We start from the raw sequence: 27022 nt of genomic DNA on the forward strand, positions 1-27022 counted from the left end.
ATAGATGAGTAGGAAGTAGGAGGCTTCTATATAATAGAAGACCTCCGTAGGAGGCTTCTATATAATAGAAGAGGAGGAAGTAGGAGGCTTCTATATAATAGAAGAGGAGGAAGTAGGAGGCTTCTATATAATAGAATTCCTCCGTAGGAGGCTTCTATATAATAGGAGACCTCCGTAGGAGGCTTCTATATAACAGAAGGCCACCGTAGGAGGCTTCTATAGAATATAAGACCTCCGTAGGAGGCTTCTATTTAATAAAAGGCTTCTATACGAAGACTTCTATATGATAGAAGGCTTCTATGTAATAGAAGTCCTCCGTAGGAGGCTTCTATTTAATAAAAGGCTTCCATGGGAGGCTTCTATATAATAGAAGACCTCCATGGGAGGCTTCTTTATATAAGAAGGCCTCCGTAGGAATCTTCTATATAACAGAAGGCCTCCGTAGGAGGCTTCTATAGAATAGAAGACTTCCGTAGGTGGCTTCTATATAATGGAAGACCTCCGTAGGAGGCTTCTATATTTTAAAAGACCTCCGTAGGAGGCTTCTATGTAATAGATGAGGAGGAAGTAGGAGGCTTCTATATAATAGAAGACCTCCGTAGGAGGTTTCTATAGAAGAGAAGGCCTCCGTAGGAAGCTTCTATAGAATAGAAGACCTGCGTAGGAGGCTTCTATATAATGGAAGACCTCCGTAGGAGGCTTCTATATAATAGAAGACCTCCGTAGGAGGCTTTTATATAATAGATGAGGAGGAAGTAGAAGGCTTCTATATAATAGAAGACCTCCGTAGGAGGCTTCTATATAATAGAAGAGGAGGAAGTAGGAGGCTTCTATATAATAGGAGACCTCCGTAGGAGGCTTCTATATAATAGAAGACATGCGAAAGAGGCTTTTATATAATGGAAGACCTCTATATTATAAAAGACCTTCGTAGGAGGCTTCTATATAATAGAAGACCTCCGTAGGAGGTTTCTATAGAATAGAATACCTCCGTAGGAGGCTTCTATATAATAGATGAGGAGGAAGTAGGAGGCTTCTATATAATAGAAGAGGAGGAAGTAGGAGGCTAGATAATAGAAGACCTCCGTAGGAGGCTTCTATATAATAGAAGACCTCCGTAGGATGCTTCTATATAATAGGAGACCTCCGTAGGAGGCTTCTATATAATAGGAGACCCCCGTAGAAGGCTTCTGTATAATAGGAGACCTCCGTAGTAGACTCCTATATAATAGAAGGCCCCTGTAGGAGGCTTCTATATAATAGAAGACCTCCGTAGGAGGCTTCTATATAATAGAAGACCTCCGTAGGGGGTTCTATATAATAGAAGACCTCCGTAGGAGGCTTCTATATAAAAGAAGACCTCTGTAGGAGGCTCTATATAATAGAAGACCTCCGTAGGAGGCTTCTATATAATAGAAGACCTCCGTAGGAGGCTTCTATATAATAGAAGGCATCCGTAGGAGGCTTCTATATAATACAAGACCTCCGTAGGAAGCTTCTATATAATATAAGAACTCCATAGGAAGCTTCTATATAATAGAAGACCTCCGTAGGAGGCTTCTATATAATAGAAGACCTCCGTAGGAAGCTTCTATATAATAAAAGACCTCCGTAGGAGGCTTCTATATAATAGAAGACCTCCGTAGGAGGTTTCTATATAATAGAAGACCTCCGTAGGAGGCTTCTATATAATAGAAGACCTCCGTAGGAGGCTTTTATATAATAGAAGACCTCCGTAGGAGGCTTCTATATAATAGAAGACTTCCGTAGGAGGCTTCTATATAATGGAAGATCTCCGTAGTAGGCTTCTATATAATAGAAGACCTCCGTAGGAAGCTTCTATATAACAGAAGACCTCCGTAGGAAGCTTCTATATAATAGAAGACCTTCGTAGGAAGCTTCTATATAATAAAAGACCTCCGTAGGAGGTTTCTATATAATAGAAGACCTCCGTAGGAGGCTTTTATATAATAAAAGACCTCCGTAGGAGGCTTCTATATAATAGAAGACCTCCGTTGGAGGCTTTTATATAATAGAAGACCTCCGTAGAAGGCTTCTATATAATAGAAGACCTCCGTTGGAGGCTTCTATATAATAGAAGACCTCCGTTGGAGGCTTCTATATAATAGAAGACCTCCGTTGGAGGCTTCTATATAATAGAAGACCTCCGTTGGAGGCTTCTATATAATAAAAGACCTCCGTAGGAGGCTTCTATATAATAGAAGAACACCGTACGAGGATTTTACGTAATAGAAGGTCTTCGTAGGAGGCTTCTATATAATAGAAGACCTCCGTAGCAGGCTTCTATATAATAGAAAACCTCCGTAGGAGACCTATAAACAGTCCTAATGGCCTTCTAAAAGAAAACCTACTATCAGAAGGCCTACTTGTCTTCTATAAGAAGACTTTCTGTAAAATTCTTTTTCTCTGACATGTTTTCTCTTAAGCCGATCTTAACCCACCATAAAAGACGTCTAAGATACACAATTGTAAAGCATTAGTCTTCATATAACTTGCTAAAACACTCCGGGAATATGCCAACACAAAATACCCGTCATTACCCATCAGAACAACAAAGTAAAGAAATGGGGGCCTTAAAGTCTCTTTCGCATTTAAATTTGTAAATGTTTATAAAACTTTGTGGGATGACTGGCTAGATGAATCCAAGCCCATCACTACATCCTATATATTCAATGAGTCCTTATGTTACCGAGTAATGGCTTTGGAGCTTTCTGTTCTTACACACAATCATCTATTTGGTTACACAGTTAACAGTTCGACTGCCTTTTTCCTGCACAGGTTTGGGGAATATGTACAATGTAAATTGTCCCCCCACGCACACACACACACTCCCGTGTCAAGCCACATCGAGCTCCAAATGGAGTACACCATTAAAAGGCGTATCGGATTTGGTTATGGCCTTCCCTGTTGTTTACCCATAGAGGGTTGTTGGTTAGACAGGCAAAAATACATACATAAGGAATACATCAAACTCCCACCCCACCCCTCCCCCATCATAAAGACGACAACATAAAATTGTTGTCATTTTACAGAGCCAGTCAGCCATGCGACTTGTATAGCCACCCGTAATGGCATTTCTCTTCAACGACGACAAAGTGTAGCTGCTCACATTTATACCTTTCACCACGTAATAAATGTGGGGTCCAACAACAAGAACAACATCAACACACCGACAGACAGTTAGATAGTCGAAAGTATAACAGTTTGACTTGCTGGTCTGTAAATAAGTATCGATGTCTATTCGTCACCGAGTAGCTTCGACTTCTTTTAGCTTCAATTGAGAAATAGTTGCAGGAATTTGGCATGATTGCTGAGTTGGGTATGACGTTCATTTGTTCGAAATGGTCTTTCAGGGTATTTCCTAGACAGATTTCTGAGAAAAAATCTGTAGATATACCTTCAGTAGGTCTTTCAGGTCTTCTTATAATAGCCCAATAAGTCTTCGTAGAGAATGCCAATAGGAGGAATTTGTGTCATTCTTCATAGGAGGACCATTAAAGGCCTACTATATGAAGAATTGGTGTTCCTATCAAAGGTGTTCCTATAGAAGAACAATTTATATTGTTACGGAATTAGGTTTAACTTGATCTTGTGTACACTCCGTAGGAGGCTTCTATGTAATAGAAGGCATCCGTAAGATGCTTATATATAACAGAAGGCGTCCATAGGAGGCTTCTATTTAATAGAAGGCCTCCTTAGGAGGCTTCTATATAATAGAAGGCATGCGCAGGTAGAAGGCCTCCTTAGGAGGCTTTTTCATAACAGAAGGGCTCCATAGGAGGCTCCTATATAATAGAAGGCCTTCTATATAATAGAAGACCTCCGTAGGAGACTTCTATATAAAAGAAGGCCTCCGTATGAGGCTTCTATATAATAGATGGCCTCAATAGGAGGCTTCTATACAACAGAAGGCCTCCGTATACAATAGAAGGCCTCCGTATGGGGCTTCTATATAATAGAAGGCCTCCGTAGGAGGCTTCTACATAATAGAAGGCTTCCAAAGGCTTCTATATAAGAGAAGGTCTCCTTAGGAGGCTTATATATAATATAGCCTCCGTATGAGGCTTCTGTTTAATAGAAGGCCTCCGTAGGAGGCTTCTATATAATAGAAGGCCTCCGTAGGAGGCTTCTATATAAAAGAAGGCCTCCGTAGGAGGCTACTATATAATAGAAGGCCTCCGTAGGAGGCTACTATATAATAGAAGGCCTCCGTAGGAGGTTACTATATAATAGAAGGTCTCCCTAGGAGGCTTCTTCATAACAGAAGGCCTCCATAGGAGACTTCTATATAATAAAAGGAGGCTTCTATATATAAAAGAAGACCTACGTAGGAGGCTTCTATGTAATAGAAGGCCTCCTTAGGAGGCTTACATATAATAGAAGGCCTGCGTTGGAGGATTCTACATAATAGAAGGTCTCCGTGTTACGAAATTAGGTTTAACTTGATCTCGTGTAGACTCCGTAGGAGGCTTCTATATAATAGAAGGCCTCCGTGGGAGGCTTTTATATAATAGAAGGCCTCCGTAGGAGGCTTCTATATAAAAGAAGGCCTCCGTAGGAGGCTTCTATATAATAGAAAGCCTCCGTAGGAGGCTTTGACATTATAGAAGGCCTCCGTAGGAGGCTTCGTCCTTATAGAAGGCCTCCGTAGGCCTCCGTAGAAGGCTTTTCTATATAATAGAAAGCCTCCGTACGAGGCTTCTATATAATAGAAGGCCTCTGTAGGAGGCCTCCGTAGGAGGCTTCTATATAATAGAAGGCATCCAAAGGAGGCTTCTATATAATAGAAGGCCTCCAAAGGAGGCTTCTATATAATAGAAGGCCTCCAAAGGAGGCTTCTATATAATAGAAGGCCCCCGTAGGACGCTTCTATATAATAGAAGGCATCCGTAGGCGGCTTCTATATAAAAGAAGGCCTCCGTAGGAGGCTTCTATATAATAGAAGGCCTCCGTAGAAGGCTTCTATATTATAGAAGGCCTCCGTAGGAGGCTTCTATATAATAGAAGGCATCCGTAGGCGGCTTCTATATAATAGAAGGCCTCCATAGGAGGCTTCTATATAATAGAAGGCCTCCGTATGAGGCTTCTATATAATAGAAGGCCTCCGTAGGAGGCTTCTATTTAATAGAAGGCCTCCATAGGAGGCTTCTATATGATTGTCCACATTTTACACATCGTGAAATTTCTACCAGGCGTAAATGATATTCCAATATGGACTCTATCGGCCCACTCCTTCGGGTACCTCCCACACAAAATTTCGGAAAACTTCTGTTGTAACATTTCTGTTGTAACATCTTGAAAGCTGTAAAACCCCGCTCTGGCATCATGTGTTGTGGATGGAGCGCGCGGTAACTTTCGAACGGATAAACCGATTCGATCCAAAATTTGGCTATCGTAATATTTTGCCCAATTTTGTTGATTCCAGTTCTTAGACGGGCCTTATCGGTCCACTCATTTGGGTACCTCCCCCACAAAAGTTTGAAAATTTTCGGAAAAATTGTGCGCACGATAACTATTAAAGGTAGCAACCGCTTTGATCCATACTTGGCACATCGTAATATTTCTACCAGAAATAAATCATGTCCCAATATGGACTCTATCGGTCCACTCCTTCGGGTACCTGCCACATACAATTTCGGAAAACTGCAGGTTAGGACCTCTTTTCAAATCGTTTTGATTTTTCTTGCAACATGTTGCACTCATGATTATGATTATGTACACTTAAATTCGAAGATGGTGCTTATAGGTCCACTCCTTCCGGTACCTCCCCCACAAAAGTTCGAAAATATTCGCTATAATGGTAAGCGCAATATCTCATAAACGGAGCAATCGATTTTGTCCAAACTTAGCTTAGGCTCAAAAGTGGACTCTATCAGTCAATTCCACACAAATGGCAAACATTTTTGTTTAAGTGCGGTTAGGGGTATGTGCGAGAATCCTATGGAAATTTACCGAAGTTGCTCCTAGTAGCCCTGTTTACAGCGGTGGGCAAGCCCATGTTTCCTGATATAATGGTCCTATCGAGAGGAATGAATGAATAGACTATGTTAGTCCATTCCTTTAGGCACCTCCATCGCAAAACTTTTAAGATCTTATCCTAATCCCTATCTTTGTCGGTAAGTTCATATGCCCAAAATTCTGAAGACCCTCTAAATACATATGTATGTTTTTTGGGAAAAAGGTGATTCAATTCACACAGGTTGAGGGTATACCTCTGTCGGCAAAGCCGACTGATTCTTTTTTACTCGTTTTCTTTTATAATGCCATCGAGACCTAAAGGTTTTTTAAAGGAAGAACCAAAAGTATTACTCCTTATGGAAAACCAAAATGTCGTCTTATGAATGTCCCGTATGTTTTTTTCCTACTTCTAGAAAGGCAATATAAGCACTTCGAAAATACAGAGATACATATATTATAATAATCTCGGACACCTTGAGAAATGTCTGCCCAACCGGGGCATCCGCCGAGGAATCCAAACACATTTGTTGTTGTAGCAGTATGTGACATGTTTGTGTGTTTGTTTCTGTCTCTGACTCAATCTCCATGTCCAAAATGTGGCTGATTTCACGAGCTGTAACCACAAGGCTTCTCGAGTTAGTTGAATGGGTTTGGTTGGGCAATTTAAAAGGTGTGGGATTTTGTACGTCTTCATCAATCCTTGGCCAAGAGGAATTTAGGCGGATGCAAAATCCCCAACTTATCTGAGCCAAACCTACTCTGGTCTGTGAAGGCAATATCACTCTTTAGTTGCGAGAAATGGGAAATGTACTTCGAGGGCGGCATTCACACGATGTCGTAAGCGAGTGCATCAGTGTGAATGATAGGTTGTATGATAAGTCGGTTGACCTAAGGACTCTCTCTTGTGGCGTTAGACCTCTATCTCTTGATCATGAAGATTCTGGGATGATTGGGATGACTCCTAAAGTAACAGCCAGGTAGATACTATAACGATAGCATTTTATTATGTGGAAGAATCATCTGCTCATGTAGATGATCCACTGAAGACATGAGAAGACACATATTTGCTTTCCTATTGCACCAGTCTGTCCAATACAGACCTATCTCTCTTGAGCCTATCTCTAATGACCCGTACATGGAATGTATGGGTGTAGCAGTCAGATGTGGAACTGCCGAGATAGAGTTGCTGAACGTATACATGCCGCCGAGATTACGAGCCTGATATTAGCCCCATTTTGGAAGGTCATAATCGTCTGGTCCTGGGGGACTTCAATGCGCATCATGAGATGTGGCATTCGACGCTCGGAAATGACCAGAGGGGTACAGCGCTGGCTGAGCAGATGTATAGCTCTACGTTTTGCACGGTCAATGAGGACGCCCCTACCAGAATTAGACGAGAGTGTCACAGTTCTGAAGAGTTGCAACATTGCAGCCGGTATAAGTGAATTGTGGGCAACGGTTAAGTCACACTCGAACCCTGGAAGATGGGACCTCAGTCACGTTTGGCGACGTTACGTTGACTGACCCGAAGAGTTGCGCAAGTTATTTCAATCGACAGTTTGTCGAGCACCACGACGTGGGGAGTATTACGTCGCACCAGATCACTTCCTGCCGACGACGAACCACCACAGTTTACAATAGATAATGTTGCGAATGCCATAAGGAACGCCAAATCATCCGAAGCGTTGGACCCTGATGGAATCTCTATGGTAATGCTGAAGCACCGCGATAAGCCGGGAGTCGAGTATCTCACTAAAGTTCTCAATTTTTCGCTAGCCACCCTCATTGTTCCCGAAGTCTGGAAAATGGGCAGGGTGGTCCCGCTACGGAAGCCAGCAAGGATGCCAGCAAAAGTGAATCGTACAGGCCGATTTAGGTTTTGTCACCCGTAGCTACGACTCTTAGGGCCTTAGTCCTCCCCAGTATCAGGAATAGCTATTAAGTTGCCGATCATCAGCATCGATTCCGTAAGCAGCACAGCACGACAACAGCGCTGCACGCCATCTCCACTTATATTTGTCAAGGACTCAACCAGAGACCGGCGTATGATAGAACAGTGATGGTGGCGCTTGACTTATCAAAAGTCTTCGATACTGTCAGACACTCCGCGCAGTTTGCGGACATTGAGCAGACAACCCTCCAGCCAAGCTTGAAACGTTGGATAGTCAAATATATGTGTGGACGCCAGTCGTACGTGGAATTCAGGAACAAAAAGCCCAAACCCGTAGAGTGAAACAGGGAGTTCCTCAAGGTGGGGTGATATCTCCGGAACTGTTTAACCTTTACCTCTCCTGTATTCCGCCTCCTCCAGACGGCATCGAGATCGTAACATATGCGCATGATTGCATGATCCTGGCGTCAGGTACCTTCCCTGATGACATCTGTAAGAGACTTAACTCCTATTTAACCGATCTTACCACCTTTTTCCATGCGAGGAATATGCAGATTTCAGCCACAAAATCTACAGCAACTCTGTTCACCACATGGATAGCGCAGTTTGGAAGAGAGTTGAATGTCGTGGCCGACGGTAGCAGATTTCCGACCATAAACTGCCCCAAAATTTTAGGGGTCACATTGGACACGACTTTCAAGCCGTGCGGGCACGCCACAGATATCTGCGACAAACTAAAAAGCAGGAACAAGGTCCTCAAGTCCCTAGCCGGCAGCACTTGGAGTGCAGATAAAGAAACCTTGTTGACCACATATAACGCGATAGGTCGGTCTGTTGGAAGCTATGCGGCTCCAGTTTGGAAAATGATTCAATGATTCAGAATACTGCCCTGAGAACAGCAACAGGGTTCCTCATCAAGTCTTCAGTGGACCATCAACATGGGGGGGAAAAGATTCTTCCAGTTAAGCAACACAATGAGATGCTAAGGTCATAAGCACATATAGTGCGAATAAAGTCCTCGGAGGATATCCCCCATCTATCGCAGTTGAGGAGCGTCAGCTGTCACGACAAACCAGACAAATGCTCGGGATATTGCAGTCGCCTTAATTCTTATTGGGCGGAAATCGACCGCGCCGTGCAAGACACCTTTTCACCTGTCCCGCCAAACCTATTTATCTAACTCCAGTGGATCAGCAGCCACTTTCCTGGAACTGGAGATAGCCCCAGAGCCAGATTGAACCGAGGAACGAATATACAAACATAATAATAAACACTGTTACAACAACCGTGTTACAGTTCTTAGGGCAGCGTTTGGTCATGTCTGAATACCCTTCCATTGCATTACTTTCCACAGACCCTATATCGCGTTATGTGTGGTCAATAAGGTTTCTTTATTCGCATCCCAAGTGCTGCCCGATAGGGACTTGACGACCTTGTTCTTCCACCTCAGCTTGTCGCAGTTAGCTGTGACATGCGCGAGAGACGTGAATGTGACCTAGGATCTTGGGTAGTTAATGGTTGGAATTCTGTTACCAAATCCGCAGTTCATGTGGAGAATAGAGTGGCCATAGATTTAGTGGCGGATATTTGCATATTCATCAGGCGCTCTGCTTGATGTCATCAAACAGTGTGGAATGATTGACAGTATAAAAGGATTTTGCTAACTTGAGCGCCACCAACACTACGCTATCGCACTCCTTTTTCAGGTTGAGTCGTCGACTAATATGTGTGGAGATGGCGTGCAGCGATGTTGTAGTGATTTGCTACTTACGGAACTTATTCTGATGGTCGGCTACTGGTTAGATATATTTGATGCTGAGACGGAGTAAAGCCTCAAGAGTCGTTGCTACTGGCGACAGAACCGAAATCGGTCTGAACGATTCACTGTTGGTGGCATCCGTGTCTGACTTCAGTAGAGGGACCACGCTGCATTTTTCAGACATAGGTATCGATACCCAACTCCCGGCTCATCCTGTTTCAGCATTACAATAAAGATTCCGTCCGCGACCAACGCTTTGGATGATTAAGCATTTCGAATGGCATTTGCGGAATCATCCATCGTAAACTGCGTTAGTACCATCTCGACAAAAAGAGATCTTATGCGAAGTACTTTTTTCTCTTTGCTCTGCCTCTCTAGGGTACTCGACAAATTGTTGATTAAAATATCTTGCTCACCTCTTCAGATCAGTCAGTGTAATGTAGCCAAGCGTGACTGATGTCCTATATTCCATCATCCCAGGCTTCAAGAGTGACCTAATCATAGCACACAACTCACTTATTTGGGGTCCAATATGCCAAATTTTCAGTTGATCTAGTCACTTATTCCGCATGTGTACTTCGAACAACCTATTAACTTCCAGTGTCAGCTCCTTAACACTGGAGTCACTAGGCATGAGCGTTATGACGGAGTTCATAATGCTCATTTGCAGATCCCGTAGCCTCTGCTGGAAAATTTGGTCTCAATTCGATTATTCGACTAACATGTATATAGGGAGCGGCTGCAGAGGTGATGATGTCTCGGAACGTCCTTTCTGCTACCCGACCATCAGAAGTATTGGTCAGATCTCTGAAGCGTAGATTGAAACAAACTAACCCAATTAGCTTTCTCATGGTTGATGAAAGTGCGACGTTCAGAGTTGCAGAAATCAAGCGGTCTCCTAATGGAGACAATTATAGAGAGATGATTTGACCCAAAAGAAACTACGGCTAATCAGTTGACGTCATTTGTCAGACCAGGTGACATAGGTGATGGTTATGTCTGGCGAACTATGACACTCTTATTCTGGTGAGGTGAGTCTTCATTCAGTCAACACTATATATCTGTGGTCATTACCTGGAATCGAATGCAACAACACACCATGAGCACTAAAGACCAGTACTACAAATCGTTTATGACCTTACAAAAGCTGGCTACTACTGAGAAGAATTTAAACATTAAGCAACTCTACCTCGGTTGTTCCCCACCTGACTGCTAACGACATACCTTCCACGTCAGGGTAATTTGTGCGAGGTTCAAGCGAGATAGGTATGTATGGAACAGATGTTGGGCAACTGGTAAGCTGGTCCCCCACCTCCACTTCTAAATTTGATCCTTTCACAGTACGTTGTAACCATCACAACACTGAAAGCTGTAGTTTTTGTTGAGCTTGGCTTCATACTCTGCCGAGACTATGATACTCTTGCGACTCATAATGTTCACTATTTCCTCGATATTACTTCGGGAGGACGGTGCCATCTGCCTCACAAGTGATGGAAAAGGGGTCCTATTGGGTGACAAATTCAATGGCCATGTCATCTCACGAGGTTACAACCACCGTGGTTTGACACCGTTGGACTTCTTGTCTCATATTCCCCTCTATAATCAAGTGACCTCTTTGTAAAAACAACTTCTGTTACAAACTTTAAAAATCCACTTTAAACAAAAATCGCTGGCTCGAAAATATTTAAGCATACAAAGGACCTGTACAACAACAACCTCAGATTATTTCACATGTTCAACGTCGTTTCGTCATGAATTATTTTATCTCCACTTTTTGTTATTCTCTCTTTAAATATTCCAATACACAATGGGAACCACAAGTGGTGGAGGGGTTGTAAGGTGGGTTTTGGAGGGGAGCTCAAATGAACATGAACAACAACAAAAAGGCATTTTACACATAGCAGCAGCCTTTTTGCAATGGCAGCCGTTTTGTATAAATTTTGTTTGTCATAAGGTTTTTGAGGGCTCCGAATGAACGACTGACTGGCTTGTGACCATAGCAATGACAGCGACCTCATTTCTGGGACCCTTTTTTGTTGTTGTGCCTTTTTTTTTACTTTTGCAACAGTGTTTTTATAGAATTCATAGTCCTTTTTTGTTCTTTTGGAATCCACTTTCTATTCACTCAGCCATCCAACCAGCCACCCGACCGCCGGTGCCTGTCATTCCTCATTCATTCACTCAATTGTCATTTATTTTAGTTGGCATTTCACGTTAATTTTTTGTTGTTTGTGCGTTTTCTTTTATTTTTCGCGCTTTGTACTTTCGCCAGATTTGCGCCATGTTTCTTTTTTTTCGAATGCCAGCCGCTTTTTCGCAAACAAAACATCCGGTCGTCGTTTAGTATCCATCCGTCCATTGCGTTTACTCTTTGACTCGCCATGTTGTTGTGCCGGGGCATTCGTTTACAAAACTTTTATTGAAGTCTGCGCACTTTTATTGTATTTACGGAAAGGGGGCTGGGGGCGGGGGTTGTTATGGTATTGAGGAGGTGTGGGTTTCGCTTCGACCTTTCTCCCCCATCTTTTATTTGTTATTTGGCTTCTTTGCCCTAAATGGTGGTTAATGGCATCCCAAATCAAAGTCTGGTAAAATAATGCCAAACGAAATGTCCGAATCGACGGACAGAGAGAAAGGTGAATGGATGCATGACAACAACAAAATATTTTGTCCGGTGAATGAAGCCAAACATAGAGAGGCTGTATTAATTACCGGTATGCTATTTTCAAATTTTGAGGAAATTTAAGAATTTAAATGTGAACTTCAAGAGGGGTTTTAGTGAAAATTTTAAGAAGAGCAGGAGGTCTTCTCCTTGAAAAAAGAAGGCTTCTTCCTTTAAAATATCCACGCCTATGGAGCTACTGATGGGCTTGAAAAATTCGTTAAAAAATCCACGCCTATGCAACTGAGGATGGGCTTGAAAAATTCTTTAAAATATCCACACCTATGGAGCTGACGATGGGCTTGAAAAATTCTTTAAAAAATCAACGCCTATGCAACTGAGGATGGGCTTGAAAAATTCTTTAAAATATCCACACCTATGGAGCTGACGATGGGCTTGACAAATTCTTTAAAATATCCACGCCCATAGAGGTGAAGATATGCTTGAAAATTTCTCTAAAAAATCTTTGAAAAATTCATTAATAATCTTGAAAAATTTATTAAAAAACCACGCCTATGCAACTGAGGATTGGCTTGACAAATTCTTAAAAAATCCACGCCTATGCAACTGAATATAGGCTTGACAAATTCTTTAAAAAATCCACTCTAAGCAACTGAGGATGGGCTGCAAAAAATCTTTAAAATATCCACGCTTTTTCAACTGAGGATGGGCTTGAAAAATTCTTTAAAAAATCCACGCCTATGCAATTGAGGATGGGCTTGAAAAATTCTTTAAAAAATCCACGCCTATGCAATTGAGGATGGGCTTGAAAAATTCTTTAAAAAATCCACGCCTATGCAATTGAGGATGGGCTTGAAAAATTCTTTAAAAAATCCACGCCTATGCAATTGAGGATGGGCTTGAAAAATTCTTTAAAAAATCCACGCCTATGCAATTGAGGATGGGCTTGAAAAATTCTTTAAAAAATCCACGCCTATGCAATTGAGGATGGGCTTGAAAAATTCTTTAAAAAATCCACGCCTATGCAATTGAGGATGGGCTTGAAAAATTCTTTAAAAAATCCACGCCTATGCAATTGAGGATGGGCTTGAAAAATTCTTTAAAAAATCCACGCCTATGCAATTGAGGATGGGCTTGAAAAATTCTTTAAAAAATCCACGCCTATGCAATTGAGGATGGGCTTGAAAAATTCTTTAAAAAATCCACGCCTATGCAATTGAGGATGGGCTTGAAAAATTCTTTAAAAAATCCACGCCTATGCAATTGAGGATGGGCTTGAAAAATTCTTTAAAAAATCCACGCCTATGCAATTGAGGATGGGCTTGAAAAATTCTTTAAAAAATCCACGCCTATGCAATTGAGGATGGGCTTGAAAAATTCTTTAAAAAACCCACGCCCTATGCAACTGAGGATGGGCTTGAAAAATTCTTTAAAAAATCCACGCCCTATGCAACTGAGGATGGGCTTGAAAAATTCTTTAAAAAATCCACGCCCTATGCAGCTGAGATGGATTTATAAAATTTCTTAATTTTCTTAAATTTTTATTTAAAGATGCTACGAAATATTTTCACATCCGGAAAAAACAACATAATTTTTCATGCCACTAGGTTTTAATACTTTTCCATTCATGCATTATTTGCTGCTGCTGTTGTCTTTTTTGGGGTTCTTACTGTCATTTTGTGAACAATTTTCCTTTTGCCTTCCAACACAAAAACAACAATGACAACGTCAGGGAAAAATGTGAAAATGTTCATAAACATAAAGTAAATGGCACACAAAACAAATGCAGCAGAGCAAGAAGCAGTTACAGTTACAACGGCAAGGACCAAATGAACTGAAATTGTAACAACAACAGCAGCAACAACAAAAAGAACAATAACAAAATATGACAGTATACAGTAATGCCCGCTCAAGTCGTAAAGTGTATTTCAGTGCCGTAAGTTCTGTAAGTTTTGTGACATGAATTTCCAACAACGACAACAACAAAATTACACTTAAATATCTTCGAGTTATACAAAAAAAGAAGAAGAACAGAAAGATAGAAATGATCCTTGAGGGTGTGAGGGAATTTATGTACAGTTATGAATGGAAACTATGCATGTATTGTTCTTATGATATGTATGTTGTAGTTGTAGTTGTTGTTGGTGTATGTGTGTGGGTTATAAATTTAACCATGCCACAGTTAAAGCTTTAATATTATTAACAATCGTAAAAAATATAAGTTTATTATTTGCACAAAAGAAGCAGAAGAAGACTAAAGAAGAAAATTAAAAGGATTTGAAGGGAATTTTATGCAATGAAGAAGAGGGATTGCTCGAAACTCTTTTAAGAATATTTCAATGTGGGATTACTTTATGTGGGATTACTTTATACATATTTACAGCTAAATTTTGTCTTGAAAAATTGTTTAAAAAATCCACGCCTATAGAGCATAGGATGGGCTTGAAAAATTGTTTAAAAAATCCACGCCTATAGAGCATAGGATGGGCTTGAAAAATTGTTTAAAAAATCCACGCCTATAGAGCATAGGATGGGCTTGAAAAATTGTTTAAAAAATCCACGCCTATAGAGCATAGGATGGGCTTGAAAAATTGTTTAAAAAATCCACGCCTATAGAGCATAGGATGGGCTTGAAAAATTGTTTAAAAAATCCACGCCTATAGAGCATAGGATGGGCTTGAAAAATTGTTTAAAAAATCCACGCCTATAGAGCATAGGATGGGCTTGAAAAATTGTTTAAAAAATCCACGCCTATAGAGCATAGGATGGGCTTGAAAAATTGTTTAAAAAATCCACGCCTATAGAGCATAGGATGGGCTTGAAAAATTGTTTAAAAAATCCACGCCTATAGAGCATAGGATGGGCTTGAAAAATTGTTTAAAAAATCCACGCCTATAGAGCATAGGATGGGCTTGAAAAATTGTTTAAAAAATCCACGCCTATAGAGCATAGGATGGGCTTGAAAAATTGTTTAAAAAATCCACGCCTATAGAGCATAGGATGGGCTTGAAAAATTGTTTAAAAAATCCACGCCTATAGAGCATAGGATGGGCTTGAAAAATTGTTTAAAAAATCCACGCCTATAGAGCATAGGATGGGCTTGAAAAATTGTTTAAAAAATCCACGCCTATAGAGCATAGGATGGGCTTGAAAAATTGTTTAAAAAATCCACGCCTATAGAGCATAGGATGGGCTTGAAAAATTGTTTAAAAAATCCACGCCTATAGAGCATAGGATGGGCTTGAAAAATTGTTTAAAAAATCCACGCCTATAGAGCATAGGATGGGCTTGAAAAATTGTTTAAAAAATCCACGCCTATAGAGCATAGGATGGGCTTGAAAAATTGTTTAAAAAATCCACGCCTATAGAGCATAGGATGGGCTTGAAAAATTGTTTAAAAAATCCACGCCTATAGAGCATAGGATAGGCTTGAAAAATTGTTTAAAGAATCCACGCCTATAGAGCATAGGATGGGCTTGAAAAATTGTTTAAAGAATCCACGCCTATAGAGCATAGGATGGGCTTGAAAAATTGTTTAAAAAATCCACGCCTATAGAGCATAGGATGGGCTTGAAAAATTGTTTAAAAAATCCACGCCTATAGAGCATAGGATGGGCTTGAAAAATTGTTTAAAAAATCCACGCCTATAGAGCATAGGATGGGCTTGAAAAATTGTTTAAAAAATCCACGCCTATTGAGCATAGGATGTGCTAGAAAAATTGTTTAAAAAATCCACGCCTATAGAGCATAGGATGGGCTTGAAAAATTGTATAAAAAATCCACGCCTATAGAGCATAGGATGGGCTTGAAAAATTGTTTAAAAAATCCACGCCTATAGAGCATAGGATGGGCTTGAAAAATTGTTTAAAAAATCCAAGCCTGTAGAGCGTAGGATGGGCTTTAAAAATTGTTTAAAAAATCCACGCCTATAGAGCATAGGATGGGCTTTAAAAATTGTTTAAAAAATCCACGCCTAAAGAGCATAGGATGGGCTTTAAAAATTGTTTAAAAAATCCACGCCTATAGACCAAAAGATGGACTTGAAAAATTGTTTAAAAAATCCCCGCCTAGTTAAACTTCGAAAATTCCTCTGTTGCACTGCAGCTCCATTAAGAATTCAAAAATGTATCCCCAAATAAGACCGCAAAAACTTACGAGCTATGTAAAATATAAGCTCCCAGATAGCATGGCAATCAAATGACATTAAGTGCAGCTATACAAACCTCAAACATTTACATAAATACATAAATTCTTAAGCATCCAAGCACTCTGCTATTCCATATTCAATGATTGTACGTTCCAAGTCGTGTCGAATAAAAAGAAAACAAAACGAAACCCAAACTTATATGAAGCCATCATCAAATAATAGTTTCACAGTTCATATGAATGCGAAATAGGAAATATTCAAGAAGGAAAATTATTGTGTGAATGCTCGTCGTTAGAAGTTGGCATGGCATAAAAAGTTTATGGTCATACCCGAAAATGGCAAGAGCATAATATTTGGGCATTAGAATGGCAGCAAGTTACCTTGTGTTGCCTAAAAAACAGCTGTTTAGCAAGTTGAGAAACATAACACAAATACACACACACCTTAGGGTCCTGAGGCAACAAAGGACCAGTAACCACACCACAACAACTTATGACAACACACTCACATAGCTCCTTACCTACATACATGGCATCCTCCTTTGTGTGCGTGTTTACAAACGCTGAAATAAAAATGTTTTCCATTTGTTATGTTTGCGTAAATGTCCTGAGCATATGGAGCTCCTCTCTAAGGTCACTCCAGAGTACATTTACATATAAATGACTTGGGCGACGTTTTCTTTTTTCATTTCTTTCTCCACAAATCGCTGTGGAAGTACGCTCAGCGCAATGGAGCACAAATATACCATACATACATACACACATACATACATACACATACCTACACTTGGAACCATCCCCAAAACAATTGCGTAAATAATGCATTTTTGCTTGTGTTTGTGTGGCTTTTATGGTCTACGGTACTTACAATGCTAAAGAAGACACAACTTTTTTTCTATGCGTTACAGATGGAGATGTCGTTTATGGTTGGCTGAGTGAGGTCACAACGAGGTAAACAAAGGAAATTTAATTTGGTAAACAAAACAAGGCCAGATTCTTTCAAGCCCGTCCTCAGTTGCATAGGCGTGGATTTTTAAGCATTTTCAAGCCCATCTTCAGTTGCATAGGCGTAGATTTTTTGAAGAATTTTCAAAGCCAATCCTTAGTTGCATAGGTGTGGATTTTTTGAAGAATTTTCTAGCCCATCTTCAGTTGCATAGGCGTGGATTTTTTGAAGAAATTTGATAGTCCATCCTCAGTTGCATAGTCATAGATTTTTAAAGAATTTTTCTAGCCCATCGTCAGTTGCATAGGGGTAATTTTTTTAAAGAAGTGTTTAAGCCCATCCTAAGTTGGATTTTTAAAGAATTTTTCAAACCCATCCTCAGTTTTAATGGCATGGATTTTTTAAAGCATTTTTCAAGCCCATCCTCAGTTTTCATGGCGTAGATTTGTTAAAGCATTTTTCAAGCCCATCCTCAGTTGCATAGGCGTGGATATTTTAAAGCATTTTTTAGCACATCCTCAGCATCATAGGCTTGGATATTTTAAAGCATTTTTTAGCCCATACTCAGCATCATAGGCTTGGGTATTTTAAAGATTTTTTAAGCCCATATTCAGCTAAATAGACGTGGATTTTTTAAATAACTTTTCAAACCCATCCTGAGGCCCATAGCGTGGATTTTTAAAGAATTTTTCAAGCCCATCCTCAGTCCCATAGACGTAGATTTTTTAAAGAATTTTTCAAGCCCATCCTCAGCCCCATAGGCGTGGACTTTTTAAAGAACTTTTGAAACCCATCCTCAGCAGCACTGGCGTGGATTTTTTAAAGAATTTTTCAAGACCATCCTCAGCCCCATAGGCGTGCATCTTTAAACGAATTTTTCAAGCCCATCCTCAGCCCCATAGGCGTGCATCTTTTAAAGAATTTTTCAAGCCCATCCTCAGTCCCATAGGCGTGGATTTTTAAAAGATTTTTTTAAGCCCATCCTCAGCCCCATAGGCGTGGATTTTTTAAAGAATATTTTTAGCCCATCCTCAGCCCCATAGGCGTGATTTTTCAAAGAATTTTTCAAGCCCATCGTCCGCCCCATAAGCCTAAACTGTGCCCCAAAGGCGTGGATTTTTCAAAGAATTTTATAAGCCTAAACTGTGCCCCAAAGGCGTGGATTTTTCAAAGAATTTTTCAAGCCCATCGTCCGCCCCATAAGCCTAAACTGTGCCCCAAAGGCGTGGATTTTTCAAAGAATTTTTTAAGCCTAAACTGTGCCCCAAAGGCGTGGATTTTTAAAATAATTTTTCAAGCCTAAACTGACCCCTAAAGGCGTGGATTTTTCAAATAATTTTTCAAGCCTAAACTGACCCCTAAAGGCGTGGATTTTTCAAATAATTTTTCAAGCCTAAACTGACCCCTAAAGGCGTGGATTTTTCAAATAATTTTTCAAGCCTAAACTGACCCCTAAAGGCGTGGATTTTTCAAATAATTTTTCAAGCCTAAACTGACCCCTAAAGGCGTGGATTTTTCAAATAATTTTTCAAGCCTAAACTGACCCCTAAAGGCGTGGATTTTACAAAGAATTTTTCAAGCCTAAACTGACCCCAAAAGGCGTGGATTTTACAAAGAATTTTTCAAGCCTAAACTGACCCCAAAAGGCGTGGATTTTACAAAGAATTTTTCAAGCCTAAACTGACCCCAAAAGGCGTGGATTTTACAAAGAATTTTTCAAGCCTAAACTGACCCCAAAAGGCGTGGATTTTACAAAGAATTTTTCAAGCCTAAACTGAGCTACATACGTGGATTTTTTTAAGAATTTTTCAAACCTAAACAGAGCTACATACGTGGATTTTTTTAAGAATTTTTCAAACCTAAACTGAGCTCTACAGACGGGGATTTTTTCCGTTTCTGTAGACACGGATTTCTCAAAGAATTTTTCAGGCCAAAATTGGACATGAGAAGTGGAATTTGTGGAAGTTTCTTTAGGGCAACAGACGTGGATTTTTAAATTTCCCGAGCCGATTTTCAGCTTCATAGGAGTGGATTTTTTAAGGAATTCTAATGATCTTTCCGAGTCCATCCACAGCTTTATAGGCATGGATTTTTCAAAGATCTTTTTAAGGTTCCCTTATGGCAAACAAATGTGGATTTTTAATGAATTTTCAAGGCCCATCCTCAGCACAGTAGGCGTGTTTTTTTCTTTTGTGGTTCGCCTAGGGTAACAAACGTGGATTTTTTAAAAATTTTTCCAAGCCCCATTCTTAGCAGCATAGGCACGGATTTTAAAGGAATTTGTTGAGGTTCTCTTAGGGCAACAAAAGAGGATTTATTAATGATTTTTGAAACCTTATCCTCAGCACCATAGGCGTGTATTTTTTAAAGAAATTTGTTGAGGATCCTTTAACGCAACAATTGCGAATTTTTAATGAATTTCCCAAGCTCACCTCAGCTCCATAGGCGGCGATTTTTTAAAGGAATTTGTTGAGGTTCCCTTAAGGCAAAAAACGAGGATTTTTTAATGAATTTCCCAAGCCCAGCTCAGCACCATAGGCGTGGATTTTTTAAAGGACTTTGTTGAGGTTCCCTTAAGGCAAAAAACGAGGATTTTTTAATGAATTTCCCAAGCCCAACTCAGCTCCATAGGCGTGGATTTTTTAAAGGAATTTGTGGAGAATCCTTTAAGGCAACAAACGAGGATTTTTTAATGAACTTCCAAAGCCCACCTCAGCTCCATAGGCGTGGATTTTTTAAAGGAATTTGTGGAGAATCCTTTAAGGCAACAAACGAGGATTTTTTAATGAACTTCCAAAGCCCACCTCAGCTCCATAGGCGTGGATTTTTTAAAGGAATTTGTGGAGAATCCTTTAAGGCAACAAACGAGGATTTTTTAATGAACTTCCAAAGCCCACCTCAGCTCCATAGGCGTGGATTTTTTAAAGGAATTTGTGGAGAATCCTTTAAGGCAACAAACGAGGATTTTTTAATGAACTTCCAAAGCCCACCTCAGCTCCATAGGCGTGGATTTTTTAAAGGAATTTGTGGAGAATCCTTTAAGGCAACAAACGAGGATTTTTTAATGAACTTCCAAAGCCCACCTCAGCTCCATAGGCGTGGATTTTTTAAAGGAATTTGTGGAGAATCCTTTAAGGCAACAAACGAGGATTTTTTAATGAACTTCCAAAGCCCACCTCAGCTCCATAGGCGTGGATTTTTTAAAGGAATTTGTTGAGGATCCTTAAAGGTACCAATTGTGGATTTTTTAATGATTTTTTCCAATTTCATCCTCAGCTAAATAAGCATGGATTTTTTAAAGGAATTTGCTGAGGTTTCTTCAAGGCACCAATTGTGGATTTTTTAAATTTATTTTCATTTATTCATTATTTTTTAATTGATTTTTCCAATTCCATCCTCAGCTCCATAGGCGGGGATTTTTAAAGGAATTTGTTGAGGTTCCTTTAGGGCACCAATTGTACACTTTTTAATGATTTTTCCTGTCCTATGCTCAGTTCCATAGCGGTGGATTTTTTAAAGGAATTTCTTGAGGTTCCCTTAGGGTATTTTTTATGATTTTTCCAAGCTCATTCTATGCACCATAGAAGTGGATTTTTTAAAAGAACTTCTTGATTTTCCTCAGCACCGTAGCCTTGGATTTTTTAAAGGAATTTCATGAGGTTCCTTAGGGTATTTTTTTATGATTTTTCCAAGCTCATCCTCAACACCATAGGCGTGGATTTTTTAAAGGAATTTCATGAGGTTCCTTAGGGTATTTTTTTATGATTTTTCCAAGCTCATCCTCAACACCATAGGCATGGATTTTTTTAAGGAATTTCTTGAGGTTCCTTTAAGGCACCAATTATGGATTTTTTAATGATTTTTCCAATCCCATCCTCAGCTCCATAGGCGTACATTTTTTAAAGGAATTTGTTGAGGTTCCTTGAGGGCAACAATTGTTGATTTTTTAATTATTTTTCCAATCCCATCCTCAGCTCCACAGGCGTGGATTTTTAAAGGAATTTGTGGAGGTTCCCTTAGGACAACAGAGGCTTTCAACAATGTCTTCAAGGTTCTTCCCCTATAGGAACGTTGTGCAACCATTGTAATTCCCTTATCATCCCGATTATTGTTTGTTTTAGTTCCGATATTGTTGTTGCTGTTGTTTATTTTTTACACAAAAATTGTCACGACATACCTCGCATTGTTGCCTCAGCAGAAAAAAAAAACAGAAAGGAAAACAAGAACTAAATGTTTGATTGTAGAAGTTCTCTGTGTGTGTTGTTATTTTTATTGTTGGTGTTACTTGTTGTTGGTTTTGTTGTTACATTTATCTATTGTTGATAACGATTTTTTTCAAACTATCGTTGTTGTTGGTATTTTCTTTTATTTACACAAAGACCACTCCCCGAATATTGCAAAAATATCAATAAAAAAATCCAACAACAAGAAGAAAGAACACACAGACAACGAGAGCTGGAAAAAATAGCTTTACATTTGAGGAAAGCAAATAATACTACAGTGCGCCGCTCTCTCTCTGTCACGGAAATGGAGAATTAGTTTGAGAAGGGTACATTCGAATGGGACAACAACCAATCCAAATAGAAAACAAACAGCAACAACATTAACACAGGTCTGTCACTAAGGCTCTCTCAGGTTGTCGAGTGCTGTAATGTTGTAAAGCTCGAAGTTTCCCCTCTTTTTTCTGTTCTGCTGTGGTACGGTATAGCTTAATCTGCACAAATGGAAACGGAAATGGAAAGGCACACACACGCACACACTCACCTAAGAATACAGTCTTGTTGTCTTTATTCAGAAATCTGCAACAACCACCATTGTTGCTGTTATTTTCCAATTGGAATGTTGTTGTAAAACCAAGAAATTCGGTGTGTTGTGTGTGTGTGCGATTTGTTAAGGGTTGGACTGAGGTTTGTATGGATGATGAGCACTCTGTCTGAGTGCCATGAATGTGCGAATGTATGAATGAACCGCAGACGCACTGCCAACAGAAGAATCCTACAAGTCCAAACCATATAGCCCAACCACGTAGAGACTGCAACTCAGCCTGCAAACGGGGGATGGTTGTCATTACAAATGGCATACCACCACCCCCAGGAGAGACCCCTTACTCTGACTTCATAGCTAACCACTGCACGTATACGACACAAGGTACACACACACATGGCCACACAGCACACTTGTAACTCCAGCCAACCCAAACCAACCCACCAAATGAAAAACACGAAAAAAAGGTTAGATAGAAAGAAAACACCACATGCGCTCTCGCCACGCTCTTCTACTGCTACGCAACGAGAGTGTTCAGGTTCCATTTGTTCAGCAAACACTTGCTCTCCACCTTTTTTCCAATTCAGTTGAAATCGCAACGTGATAACTGTAATACGCCGCCACGCACTCCACAAACGTAACGGAAATCGCTTCGCTTACGGGTTTTTCTTACGATTTTTCACACTCGAGAAAATCACCAAACGGATGCTTTGATGTGGGAATAAAAAAGAAGTAACAGAATTCGAACACAAAGTGAAAAAATTATAACTAAAAAAACAAAAAAAAACCCTCAAAATAAACACAGACGGAACAAGGTCGGCGGCACCTGAAAACAGCGTGGTGGTTTAGTGCAAGCATCCATCGCTCGCTTACCGCTCGAGGATTATGGAATAAATTGTAACAAAAAAATTGTTGAAACAAAAAAATCAAAATTTTAAAATTATTAAAATTTCAAAGAAATTTGCATGCCTGAACATGCTTTATAGTGCCATTGTGCAATTATCATAGTGTCTGTGTTATAATTTCCAAAGGAATTTTTAAAGATCAATCATTCAGTGTTGCCATTTGAAAACAAAACCAATAACAACTCTACACCCTCCCCAAAATCGCTCCACCAAATTTTCCGTCGGATGTTGTTTCCAACAGCATGGAACTTTTGAAATTAATGATGTTTAAAAGTGACTTTTTGTCCAGCAGTGCCAGTGATAAATGTGATGATCGCATACCGCCAATTAATTTAAGTCAATTGCCTGAGTTTTTATTGTGTAAGTGTTGAAAACCAAGACCAAAAACTGAAATTCCTGATCCATGGATTTACAAAGAATATTATCCGCAAGGAATTTAATTGTGAAAGAAATAATACCGCCGCAAAGTAGTCAAGCAAAAAAACTGTTAGAAACTGTGTTGAAATTTAGTGCTCAACGAATTTTACAGGAATCAAATTAAAAGTTGATATTCGGAGGCTTGGAACAAATAGCTATCCATCGGTATCCCCATGGAGTAAAAAGCGGGAATAATAATTGGTTTTAACTAGCTTCCCTAAGTCTACAATTATTTGTTATTTCAGCAACAATACACTCCTCAATCAAGGAAGTCACCGTGATGCAGTGGTAATCATGCTCACCTTGCACAAAGTTCAAATCACTGTTCTGTGGTTCAATACTTGACCATCACTTTACATGTTTTTGGCTAATATATAAATAAATATATCGTCCAGATCTATATTTTGATGAAATATTACAATGTTTAATGTTTGAATCGAATCAGTCAATAACTTCGGGACAAATGGACAGTTATACACAGATAGAATCCAAATTGTGTGAAACGGATTTTGTTTTACAACAATCCTGCAGGATAAGCAAACTTGGGACCACATGTGTTAGAAAATATGAACCTATATAATTTGTTTTCGAATTTGACCTGTTCAAAAATATATAAACTTTACGGAGTCTTAAACGAATATCTTCAGAATTTACAAACGAAATAACACATATTTGTCTACACTTCCAAAATCGATAACGACTAATGGCCTGGTTACCTAAGCGGCCTCGCCTGCTTGCCTTGCTTGTTTAGTTCAATTTTTGTTATGCCAGAAATGAAGCAGGCAAGCAGGCGAGGCTGATTATTTATCCAGGCCTTTAGGTTTCTATTGGCACATTAAAATTCCTCCTTTCTTAGGCCATCCAAACCCTTTTCGGAGCTTTCTACTTCTTTCATGAGGGTTCTTTTCCATGTGGATTCCAAACCAAGGCATATTTATACCCTCAGCCTTTAGGCTAAAGAGGGTATTTACACTTTGATACGACCAAAAATGTGCCTCATCGAAATAAATAATGGTTTTAGACCCCAAGTATGTTTGTACGATATCCGTTTCAGACAATTTTGAGTAGATCTAGCAATGTCCGTCCGTCTGTCTGGCTGGAGCGCACGATAACTCTAGAACGGATGAACCGATTCGGTTCAAATTTTGGCTTTCGTAATATTTTGCCCAAACTTAGTTTAAGTTCGAAGATGGGCTTTATCGGTCCACTCCTTCCGGTACCTCCCCCACAAAAGTTCGAAAATGTTCGGAAAATTTGTGCGCACGATAACTCTTGAAGGAAGTAGCCGATTTGGTCCATACTTTGCCCATCGTAAAATGTGTACCAGACTTAGATAATGTTTCAATATAGACTCAATCGGCCCACTCCTTCGGGTACCTCCCACACAAAATTTCGGAAAAGTTCAGTTTAGGACCATCTCTTGAATCTCTCTAATTTTTGTTTTAGCAACTTGTATTCACTGCCCTCCATGCGACGGTACAAGTTTCATTAGAGGCAAGTCCATACTTGCTGAGAAAATACCCTGAAAGTTGCAAAAAACCCATATGGCAACATGTGAGGTGGTTGGAGAGCAAAATAACTCTAGAACGGATCGGCCGATTGGGTCCAAAATTTGGCCTTAGTAATATTTTTTCCAAACATTGTTTAAGTTTGAAGATAAGGCATATCGGTCCACTCCTTCAGGTACCTCCCCAACAAAAGTTCAAAAATGTTCGGAAAAATTGTTCGTACCGTAACTTTTGAAGGGAGTGACCGATTTAGTCCATACTTTACACATCCTAATATGTATACCAGATATAGATCACGTTCGAATATGGACTATATTTGTCCACTCCATCAGGTACCTCCTACACAAAATTTCGGATAAGTTCACTTTAAGACCTGCTCTCGAATCACTTTCATTTTTGTTGAAGCGATTTGAATTCGCTACCTCCATTACGACGGTAAAAGTTTTTTCAGGGGCAAGTCCATACTTCTTGAGCAAACAGCCCGAAGGGTGTAAAAACGCTCTATGGCACCATATGTAGTGGCTGGAGATCCACTTCCATAATGGTCAATGTCGATCCATTCCTTTAAGTATCTCCTCCGCAAAACTTTTGATCTTTAATCCTAATCAACATTTTTGTCGGTTAATACATCCAAAATTTTCAAACCCATCTAAACACATACGTTTTTTGTGGGAAAAACATTGTTTTAATATACACAGTCTGAGGGTATATCTCTGTCGGCAAAGCTGACTGATATTTTTTTACTTGTTATAATACACTATGCAACACTGAAAATGCAAACAACTTTTAGTATGCATTTTTTGAAAGTACATATTAAGACTACAAAAACCCTAGTAGGGTTTTGTTCTGTCAGATCCAGTTCGGATTTTATGGCCTCATCTAAACCGGGCTAAATCTACACTTTTTTGCATTTATCAGGTCTTTATCTCAGAAACGAATAGGAATTTGGCCGTGCTGTCTTTAGCAATATTGTAGCCCTAAACTAGTAGAACTTATCTTTTGAAAAAGCAACATAAGAAAAACTCCATCTAGGGCATCAAAATCTATAAAATATAGAAAATTTTACATAATTGCTGAAATTCTGGTCAGTATCGGCTAAACTATTGGGAGTTGAACCAAGTATCCTTTTGCAAAAATTTTCCAAATAAAGTTCTCAACAATTCCTTAGAACATTCCGAAACTCTAAACTGCTTACTTCATGTTGTTTCAGCGGTATTTTGCATCATATCTTTTACAACACGTATTTCAAACACAGTTCACACCAACAGTTTATTCTCGCATTTCGAATTTCACCACATTATTGACATTTTTATTAAATCGTCGTGGAAAAATTTACTGAAAACAACGGCATAGAGGCATTTTACAACAATGACATGTTCTGAAGAGTTGTGTATTACATTCCAGGGAATATTTTTCCAAAAGAAAATGTTCAGAAATAATTAACGGGTTTGGAGATACGGTGCGAAATGTATAAAAATTGTGGAATTTTTGCATATATTTTGAAATTTGAGGCAATAAATGTAGTTTTTCGAGTTCATTATTTCTCCAAATATTTTATTTTTATTCTTATCTACAAATTTGCTTTAGAGGTCAGAAGAAGATTCGCATTGGTTTAAGAGATATAGTCCCGAATTTCATTAAAAAACTCGATATTTAACCATGTTTAGATGGGGCCATAAAATCCGAGCTGGATCTGACACAACAAAACCCAACTAGGGTTTCTTGTCTTTTGGGTCTGTACTTTCAAAAAATCCTCACTTCGAATTGTTTTTTACAAGATCACCTTAAAAATGTTGCACAGTGTTATTCAGATCGCTGGTTGGTGAAGTAAATTTGAAAATCGTCTCCATAAATAGGTGAACAGGGATATCCTTAGCATACATTGAAAAAAGAAGTAGACAATCCCTAAAGAACTACTTCTCCTGCTGTTAATGGCTGTCACTTCGATGACCCTATATAATCTGATTGAATTCTATTGGTGAAGTAAGAGTTATAGGTTTAGTTCACGTAGCATTAAAACTGAAAAAGTTTAATAGTTTGAACAGAGATTTTGATGGTCGAAATTATCGAACCCTTTGGAAAGG

The 27022-nt window shown here is 39.5% G+C and overlaps 1 protein-coding gene across 2 annotated transcripts in view; it reads left to right on the forward strand.

Moving 5' to 3' along the window:
* Lim3 (Lim3 homeobox protein) overlaps positions 1–27022 on the forward strand; it is a 310687-nt gene that overhangs the window by 253702 nt on the left and 29963 nt on the right. The window contains exon 1 of one of the 2 annotated variants that reach the window (XM_073965099.1): positions 22721–23373. The exons of the other annotated variant lie outside the window; for it this stretch is intronic. Within the exon in view, the coding sequence (XP_073821200.1) occupies positions 23256–23373 (118 nt within the window). The 5' untranslated portion in view covers positions 22721–23255. Of the gene's footprint in view, positions 1–22720; positions 23374–27022 lie in introns of those variants that run through there. 2 annotated transcript variants of the gene reach the window in all.

This window comes from Musca autumnalis, unplaced genomic scaffold (assembly GCF_047663935.1).
Source record: "Musca autumnalis isolate F117 unplaced genomic scaffold, ASM4766393v1 scaffold_2, whole genome shotgun sequence".
In the NCBI taxonomy this organism is placed as follows: domain Eukaryota; kingdom Metazoa; phylum Arthropoda; class Insecta; order Diptera; family Muscidae; genus Musca; species Musca autumnalis.